The sequence below is a fragment of the Eptatretus burgeri genome, chromosome 13, assembly GCF_056783735.1.
Source record: "Eptatretus burgeri isolate ZD-2024b chromosome 13, Ebu_testis_v1, whole genome shotgun sequence".
Lineage (NCBI taxonomy): Eukaryota > Metazoa > Chordata > Myxini > Myxiniformes > Myxinidae > Eptatretus > Eptatretus burgeri.
The window spans coordinates 61,911,089-61,921,397 of record NC_140973.1 but is presented as its reverse complement, the minus strand read 5'-3'; the positions used below and the strand labels follow the sequence as shown (position 1 = coordinate 61,921,397).

The 10,309-nt window shown below is 45.0% G+C and overlaps 1 protein-coding gene across 2 annotated transcripts in view; it reads left to right on the top strand.

The window, feature by feature from the left end:
• Positions 1-4,095: 4,095 nt before the first annotated feature.
• LOC147014622 (protocadherin-16-like) overlaps positions 4,096-10,309 on the top strand; it is a 42,081-nt gene continuing 35,867 nt past the window's right edge. For both annotated transcript variants that reach the window (XR_015050825.1, XM_085852747.1), the window contains exon 1: positions 4,096-6,437. Coding sequence is in view for 1 of the 2 variants with exons in the window: in XM_085852747.1 (XP_085708873.1) it covers positions 4,719-6,437 (1,719 nt within the window). In the remaining variant the exon portion in view is untranslated. The remainder of the gene's footprint in view (positions 6,438-10,309) is intronic.

The following is a 10,309-nucleotide window of genomic DNA, read 5'->3' as shown; positions in this document are numbered from 1 at the left end:
TTGTGCGATTATTCGACTTAATAAGGCTGACTTACATGCATGCAGAGTTACCTGTATTGTTCATACACTGCAGGCATTTTCAAATTCAAGTGTATAAATACGTAATATCATGATTAGTTATATATTAGTGTTTACAGCAAAATTAATTTTGGTGAAATATTAACAACTTGACAGCAAGTTTTCAAGACAATACTACATGATTGATGATTCTGAACAAAAATGGAAATACACCAAATGAAAGTATGAAGGACAGAGATTGTAGGCTAGATTTTTTTTTATGAAACCCCATCTAATGTGTTGCCATGGTAACCAAATAAACAGACAATTCATTACAAATTGTGTATTTTCATAAGAATGTGCAATTAAGTGATAAATATGTAAATTAATTGGGTTGCTAAATAATGATTGCCCATATTGTTAGCTTTCTCGATGCCAACATCCCAGACTACCATTGATCCTTACTGGGGTTATGATAATAAATAAGATCAACGGCATGCATAAAGAGGGCCCCCAAATTTAAAGCATTTCATTTTTGGGGCAGGCGTGGGGGCAGTGGTTCTATAGGTAATTTTTTGTTCCAATTTAATCATACAGGCTATAAATCAAATAAATCAATAATAATATCAATTGCTGCTATGATTGATATAATTCTTATTACAATAATCTTTACCATGGTAACACATTCAACGCATATACAGTAAGACTTATATACCATACATGTCAATGTCCATAAGTGTACATTATTTTGCCCTTTTTTTTAGTCTAAAACTTGACTGATTTTTGGTCAACATAAGAAATAGACAAATACCAAAATTGTTCATCAAATTACTTATCAAAACAACGAATTTTCTCTTCTTTCCATAGATAACAACTTCTAAAAGCTTAGATGTCCTTGAAAGTTTATATGGGTCACATGATGACATGCTTCCAATACCGGGAGCCGTGCCTAAAGGCACTGTCGACGGCTAAAAGCTTAAATGCAGAAATTGAAAACGAAACCTATACATCCTGTACCCCTTCTCAGATTTGTTGCTGCACCCAAAGGCGCAACAACCCGTCATTTTGACTAATAAAGTTTCACTCAGTTTCAAACTCGGTCTCTCCGAGCTCACTCGGTGAAGATCTGGATTCGATGCGTAGCTTGGCGCTAGAGTGTGAAACAAAATGGCGCCCATGTGTCACGTGACCATAAAATTCTGGTCCCCCTATGTCGCTACTCTCTATATATAGGTACTCTACCATCAGTGAAACGACGGGTGTTATTTGCTTGTAATATAAAAACTCAAGAAAGTAAACTTTATTTCATGTTCCTGATAACTCTTTTATTCATGAAAATAAATCACACAAAAAGAATGCAAAAACATGTCAGTTTAGGGTACAGTTTTGATAAATTTTAAAGTTGAAGTCGCTAACCTTATTTTCCCCAATACTCCCGAAGTTTGCGGATTTGCAGTTCACGGGGATTTTCAAGAATGTAACTCTTGTAAATGCCAAGGCTCTACTGTGTATACGTAAACACTGCGCAGGGTATTGTGTTCTATGAACTCTCCAGTTACCCTCGCCGAAGGATTCGGAGAGGGTATTGCATCTGGGTCCATTTGTTTGTTTGTCTGTTTGTCTGTTTTCTGTCTGTCTCTGTCTGTCTGTCTTCTGTCTGTTTGTTTGTCCGCACAGAACTTTGGTGATTTTCACCGTAACCGCTTGTCTGATTGAGACGAAATTTTTACCATTGGTACGACTACTCATGTATAATGTTTTAATGATAATTATTACGTCATAAGTCACGTGGTGTGGCAGCTTTTTTGGAAAAACGGAAAAACTTTGGACCTCCGTATGTCTGAAACCGCACCAAGGAAAATATTGAAACTTGGCACATAGCAAGTACTCATGTGGAATGAGTGTGATTTTTACGACGTCACAGGTGCCTTCGTTATGACATCATAATTGCATATGTAGAACGCCACATTCAATCAGTATGAAAATGTTTGAGGGTCGTCTAGGGATAAAGTGGTCCACAGAAAAAAAATTCATGACGTCATCGATCACGTGAGTCGGCAACCATATTGTTTAAAATATATTAAAAATACCTTCAAAAATCCTCTTCTCTGAGGTGGCTGAACAGATCGAGGCAAAACTTTACACATATGACCGCCTGTCCATGAGGAACAAAAGGTTCACACATGTGATGTCATTGGTCACATGGTTTGGCAGCCTCATTGGATTTACCCTCAAACCCATAAATATACACCACTCAAAAGAAGTCCTGGCCAGGGTTTTCAATCTCTGATTGCTTTTTTTGTTGTTTACATTGTGAGTGATGAGGAATTTCGAATTTCCCGAGAGTACACAATGGCCTGCTCTATTTGAAGGATACCATGGGATTTTGAACGTGCATGCCGGCACATATCGCCTTCACTCATTCGTTCCTCTTTTTTTCCCCCCTCCTGTGGAATAAACTTCCTCATTCTCTTCAATTTCATTATTCCCTTCAGATCTTCAAGAAATCTGTTCACCACAATCTCAGATCATCCCCCATCCAAAACTCTCATCTTTTCTACCCCTTTTACCCTACCAGGCCAACCTATTTCCAAGTTTCCAGTTTTTCATTCCTGAGTGTTTGCTTTTGTACCCATCTTGTCCACCCCATGCATCCTCGCCTAGTCCGCATTGTTCCACACATCTTTTATTTGTCCAAGTCTCGCTCTATTTTTCTCCCTCAAACCTGCTGTTGGTGACGTCCCCCCCTCGCCGTCTTCCCACTCTTTCTCCTGTTCGTTTTATTTTGTGGTGTCCTGATCCGTTCTGTGTTCTCGCTCTTCCATGAGCCTTGACTTTGTATACAAAAATCAGACAGGACAGCCGGCTTAACATACTCTCCAATGGGGACAAATTCTGCAACTCCCTGTTTGTGAAGCACCAGGACGGCGGTTTATAGTGGGGTTAGGAGTTGAACCCAGACGAGGAAGCTCAACGGAGAGTACGACACAACCTCTGAGCTCTCCATTGATCATCAAACCTGATTCTCATCAGCTCATCTTTCGTGGTCCATCCAGACACTCACCTTGACTTATCGATCTCATTTTGTGTCTTATAGTAATAATGTTGTAATATTAATTATTTACTTCGTCTTTTGCTAATAGTGGAATGAATAAAAAGTGATGAATGGTGGATGACCGTGACCCGCCACGAATAACGACCTCAGCTATTCCTGATGGTGTAATCAGCTCGGATTAGTTTATCAGGTCAATAAGAGAATGTACTTACAGTATCTGTTCACCACACCAGCTGGACAAGTTAAACGTGGGTTCACATCCCCAAACGAGACCTCGGTTAAGGAGGTATCCTTGAACTCCAGAAAGAACATCCTAACATATGTTCGTATGCTTTCAACCGAGTGAAGTTCAGCTGGACCCGTCATTTTGGACGTTCCGCTGGACGAGTGGAAGTATCGGAAGGTTCCCCCAAAGTAAAACTCACTGGACCTTTTCCATCAATGTATTTGAGGTCCATGATAACGATCATGGATGAAATACCGTATATTATAGAGGTATACACACTCGCTCGAAGCTGTCTAACCTGAGGTTCGAATCCAGACCCAGCTATCAACTGTCATCCCGGTGTTTCACAGGCAGGGCGATTCATCAATGGGTGTAAACTTGGCGTCCCGTCTTCCGATATTTGTTGGTGGGCGTCAAAGACCCCCATGGTGTCCTTTATGAAGAGTCGGCGAGCTATCGCCGACGTCCTAAGCAAATTCGAAATTCCTGTCCCCAACTACTGCTGGGAGAACAATGGCAAACCACCGAGAATTGAAAACCCTTCCAAAGAAAGTTCTTCGGCAGAATGTTGGACAAAAGAAGACCGATGTCGGACCTGAGTAAATTGCCCACTGGACATCAGTACTGGTTCTTCGTGCCTTCAGATGTGAACACGAAGATCTACCATAGGGATGTTCATGTTGCGCTTGGAGCGATAGGCATCCACACCACCATGGCCGCGTTTAATTGCCCGAGTGCAACTCTTAGACCCCGGGGATTCCGTCGGGGATCCGTGGCGCTGTTTCCCCGAGTCGTGCATGCGGGTTGCACCCGCCTTCCCCCTCCCTCCAGCTGTCCGTGCAGGCAAGCGCACAGAGAAGGGCAGGCCGAAGACAAAGAGGTAGGAGAGACGGACTGCAGCGAGAGACGCGACGAGCGAGCTCTTCGGTGAAGCGCGTGGGATGTGCGGTGGCGTCATGTGCGTGCGGACGGGACAATAGGCTGCGCAGAAGAGGACGTCGGAGGAAAAGGAAGGTGGATTGTACCCGATGGGTGATGCGAGGATTGACCGTTTTCCGTGCCAGGCTCAGAGCATCCTGATCGGGCATGCCCGGGTCATTCCTTTGTGCGCTTAGCTTGGATCGTGCTCTTTGTGGGTGTTCAAGACCCCACCGCGCGGATCATGCACCGAGGTGGATACCGGTACTCAACCTTGGCTCTGGGTTCATCGTCTGCCTCTGGTTATTGATGTATTTGTAAAGCCTCTGCGATCCCACGTGACCGTAGTAACAATTTCTATATCGCCTTTTCCTTGTGTGGGTTTCCATGATATGGATCTGCTGAAGAGGATGGTCGCCGTGAGTGATACGACAAAGGGCAAAAGGGTCGACTGGTCCAGCTTTTGAAGTGTGAAACTGGGCATTATTTTATTTTTTCCACTTGATCACTGGTGAGGACGCGATGCACGCGCAGTCCCTGGAGTACGTGTGCCTGTACCTGGTGCAGTTCCTGGTGTCCGTGCTTATGCTGGTGGAAGCGCTGGACCTGCGAGTGCGTGAAGGTCTTCCTGTTGGAAGCTTCGTGGGCCTGGTCGGGGATGATCAGCAACGCTCAGAGGGTTTTCTGCTGTCAGACCAGGGCACCGCGGGTTTGAAGGACTTCAGGTTTGATCAAAAAAGTGGCGAATTGTACACCGCTCGAGTACTGGACCATGAGTCACGAGATCGTTACTCTTTCGTGGCCGTGTCATCCTCCACCGTCATCCCAGTGGCTGTGCTCGTGTTGGACGTGAATGACAATGCGCCGGTCTTCCCTGCGGCAACTGTCGACTTCTCGGTGTCCGAACAGGCTCCTGTTGGGACACGGTTTCCGTTGGAACCAGCACGTGATGCAGACAGCGACCTTCTGGATGTGCAGGGTTATGCGTTGCGTGCTGGAGACCTGACGGACTCCTTTGTGTTGGAGACCTGGCGTGCGGGTGGTGGTAAGCTGTTGGTCGATCTCGCTTTGCGCCAGGCACTTGATCGAGAGACCGTATCTGAATACTCATTGCTTGTGGAGGCATTTGATGGTGGAGAGCCGTCACACTCTGGTGTTCTGATGGTCCACGTAGATGTTCTTGATGAGAATGACAACCCGCCGGTGTTTTCACAAACTTATTACAAGGCCAGTCTTTCAGAGAACACAACACCTGGCACAAGAGTCCTGCAGGTTGTGGCCACAGACCGCGATGCAGGTCGGAATGCTGCCATATCGTATTCCATCAGCCGTCGGTGGAGTGATCCTCATCCTTTCTTTTCTATCGATGAGCACAGTGGACTGGTACGACTCCAACGTCCTGTGGACTTTGAACTGCAAACGATGCATGAGTTTATAGTGGAGGCTCGAGATAACGGCAGTGAACCCGAGGTCGGGACATCCATCGTGACTGTGTCCGTGACGGATTTCAATGACAACGCACCTGAAATAAGGGTCATCTATCTTACAAATAATGGAGAGCCAGAAGTTCAAGAGAATGTACCACTCGGAACCTTTGTGGCTCGAATCTCGGTCACCGACAGAGATTCCGGGAACAACTCGCTTGTCAGTGTGTCCGTGCAGGGTGATGAGCAGAAGTTCTGGCTGAGTAGTCAGGAAGGCATGGTCTACCTTTTGTGCGTAAACAGCTCGCTAGACCATGAAGAACAGCATCAATATCACTTGGAAGTCGTTGCTAGAGATCATGGAGAACCGATGTTACAACATACAACAGTTATACAACTTAAGGTGTTGGACGAAAACGACAATGCCCCGGTCTTCGATAACCCGTGGATTGAGTTGACTGTTTCAGAAACGACCTTACCTGGTAGCCCGGTGCTCACGGTCACGGCAACTGATCGAGATTCAGGGAGAAACGGTGCCCTCTTGTACACTCTTAACTCAAAAACGAACTCGAAGCCAAAATTCTTCCACATCGACTCTGTTAGTGGTGTCATCTCAACCATTCGACAACTCGTTCCTGATGGACACTTACATCAGCTCACCGTGGTTGCTGCGGATCATGGAGACCCCTCATTGTCCGGTTCTTCAGTCGTAACTATTACCGTCCACAGGAAGCTCACCAAGACGCCGGTATTTAAGCAACAGGTGTACAACGTGTCAATAAAGGAAGACGTGCCACCTGGGACATGTTTCCTGCAGGTGAGAAACATCTTATCCACATTGCAATGGATGTTTGACAAGCAGATTGTGTTTTCATCTGGATTCCTTGCTTTCTCTTAAGACCTGCTATTTATTTCAAGTTCTGGAATTTATAACTGTGTTTATGACTTAATGCTAATAAGAGTTTGGGAGAATTAGTCGTTCTCCTTCTTTTTTTTTAATCACACCTTCGAGGCAACTTCATACTCTTTTATATCGATGGGAATGTCCAAACGTCTTCATTGGTATTCTGGCGTGCTTTCGTGTCAATCTGGATTTCATTATCAACTCCGCTGCTGGTCATATTACCAACCGAGAAAATGCACCGTTTCCTTCACTTTTTAGGTTGTCTTCAGGGCACTTCAGGTGCATTTGCACATTGCACTATGTGACTGGTCACATGACGCGTTTCGCATGGCAATAAACTCGGATGAATGGATGGGGACCGGGAAATGGCCGACAGTGCCTGGAACAGTATACTGTATAGGGGTGCTCGAATTATAAAGTGGAAGTCAAGAGATTGATGGTAAAATTTGAAATATATTATACAATATGCACAAGTCAACAAGTGTGTGCTATTACCTTCACCATCGAAGGTAGACAAGCTTATGTTTTCACCCTCGTTTGTCTGTTTGTTGGGTCGCCGGAATAGGTGACCCTTATTGTCAGTAATTCTGTCTGTTTGTTTGGATGTTTGTTCGTTTGTCATCAGCATAATTGGTAGTAAACGAGGGCGGATTTTGACCAAACTCGGGTGGTAGGTACATCTTATGACTTAGTGCTTTGGAAATTGTGATGGTTTGCTTGGGACGATTTGGTTCCCTAGCAACAACCGAAAAACCTTCAAAATCGGTACCGTTCACGCGAAATCAATTCCGAAAGCCATTATTCCACGTATGGTTATGTAATTTGGCACGAATGATCTACAGGTGATGTTCTATCAAATGTATTCTGGTTTTTGTGATATATGGAATACTTTACCCGCAGCGCCACCTACAATTAGGGTATGCGCGAAAATTGGCGAAAACTGAAGGCCCCCCTAGCGACCAGGTGAGTGCATCGATACGAATGAAACTTTGCAGGTTCATGATACTCAATGAGTACTACAACTTTGCCTCAGGACATATTGACTGATTTCGCTTAGGTCAGGGGTCAAAGGTCAATTAGTGCAAAAATCGATAATATGCGAGAGCTGGAGGTGCCTTCGCGCCAAATGCTACTCCTCCTCGGGTTATGGTCGGATGGTCATGAAAATTCACACTAATCGTCTGGAATACATTGTGCACAAACGATCAAGCCAGATTTTCGATTTAGATCTTTGTTCACCCACAGCACCCCCTCGAACTTCGGGGATTTCTGATTTCAAACCGCATTTTCGGTACTTTTCATTCAAATGGATACCGAGTAGTTATCAGTAGATGGAACTGGATCAGATTTGATATGCATAATCTTAAGGTGATTCCCTATCCGCGATATGACATCCATTTTGCTCTATATCTTATGGTTTCCATGCTCGGCGACCCATCGCCGCCTACTGGCTTGTCTGTATGTCTGTGAGTACGATATCTCAAAAAGTTGTGGACGGATTCGGATGAAACTTGGTGGACAGGTTGGGTGTATTGTGTTTGAAAAGGACGAATTGATTCGATGTTGGTGATGATTCGGATCCGGATACGAGAATCTTTTAAAGTGATTCTTCACCATTGAGAGATTGGGCCAAAAACGATATGTAGTACGATATCTCATGAATTTGGGGACGAGTTATGACAGAACTTGGTGGATAAGTTGGGGAGGTGACGAGAACAAGCCGATTCGATTTCAGTTCATGTCCGCATCCAGATCCAGCCTTTCAGTGGGATACAACACGTAAACTGTTCAGCCTGGCGGAGGTATGCGCTCTACTGAGTGTCCGTTCTAGTTTGAAATTGCAAAAGGAGCACGATACATTGTGCTGCTAAACACGTTGATAAACAATCATATTAACTTTTGTTGTACCTGTCTGGATTATGATATGTCGGATGTCATGTGAGCAGACACTGTAATCAAATATATTTAATATTTCTAAAGATATTGAATACGTAGCTTGCACAGCCTGCTGTTGGCTTAGTGGTTGGAGTGGCTGGCTTGGGACCTCAGGGTCCTGAGTTTGAGCCCCTTTCACCGTTGAATTAGCAACAGGTGCGGTTGACTCAGCCTGTCATCCTTCTGAGGTCAGTGAAATGAGTACCAGCTTATTGGGGTGATAACCATTTGTGGTAACCTGTGTCAGAGTGGTAACCTGTGTTGGAGGGGTGACCTGTCCAGGACTGTGCTCCTTGCCAATGAAACTACCTCAATAGCCATGTGTATCTGTACTGCATGAAAGGAATGGTATTATTATTACATAACTTGTATAAAGAGGACATTTCTCGATGTGCAACACCATGTATCCAGCAGAACCTTGAATTGGATTGCAGTGGGGCCTGAATGGCCTGGTGTTGATATAAGCTGATTTTACAAATCCGTTCAGGCCTGCTTTCATTGTGCGAGTGGAAACGTGTAATTATTTTCGAAAATCATTCTGCCTTTCTCATCACCACCAATCAGCAAGTTAAAGGTGGAGATTGTGATTCATGGTTCAGAGTGCGGTACTAGAATAAGATGACAGATCATGGATCTTTGTGCGTAACCCGAAGACAAGTCAACATGTTCCTTGGGATTTGAACCAAAGATTCCGATCTCAAGGAACTACAACGGAGGCCATTAGACCCATCAAGGTCTGCACAATGTTTTTTTGTTTGTTTGTTTGTTTTGTATACCTTGTCGAGGCTCGTATTAAACCTAACACACAACATACAGCAAGGGGGACATGAGACAAGAGAGGCGGGAGTTGGAAGGACAAAACAGTGAGGAACAGAGACATTTGGAGATCTGTGAGAGGGCGAGGGATGGGGTGGGGAACATGGGGTATACAAGATGGACATTACAGGGACTTTCAGGAAGGAAAGCAGTGAATTTTGAAGGAGGTGAGTTTGGGATGGATTAATGGGAGTAGAAAAGATCGAGGATTTGGATGGGGAATGATAAGAGGTGGTGATGAACAGCTGTTTTGAAGGCCTGGAGGGAAGAATGGGAATGAACAGAGTGAGGGAGTTTATTCCAAAGGCGGGAAAAAAGAGGAATTAAAGAGTGAAGGTGAGCAGCGATTCCTGATTTTGGTAGTTAAACCAGAAGGGGGTTGTTGGCGGACCTTAAGCGCCCTGCGGACATATGGTGGGGACAAATCGCAGACAGAGCAAGGGAGCCGAGACCGGAGAGGAGACGGTAGAAGACAGAAAGACCACCAACCTGCCAGCGATCAGAGCGTGAGAGGCCTAAAGACTCAGCATCATCGTGGAAGATACCAATGATCCGAAATGCCTTGGTTTCCACAGCGTGAAGCCGAGAAACGTGAGAGGCAAGAGCACCAGCCCAGAGGGGAGAACAGTACTCCATCAGGTTGTGGACGAAAGCTTTGTATGTGGTCAAGAGCTCAGGTGGGCGGAGGAAGGACTTTGCATGATGGAGGATTCCCAGTCGGCGACTGGCTTTGGAGGCCAGGTTGGAAATGTGGCTTTCCCAGGAAAGATCATGGCAGATAGTGAGACCCAGAAGCTTGGAATAAAGGTCTTCTTCCAGAGGATTGTTGAGAAAGTGGATGGGTGGGGGTGGGGGGGGTCCAAACGGTCCTTTCGGAGAGACATAGTGAGAGTGTGAATGAGATGTTTGCCAACCTATGGTTGCTTATCCATGATCTATCCTTTTAAAATGCTGAGAATCAAGCAAGGAAGCAGTATGTGCCATTTTTAAAGTCTTTGATATGAGTGACTCGGGATTGGAACCACCGACCTCTC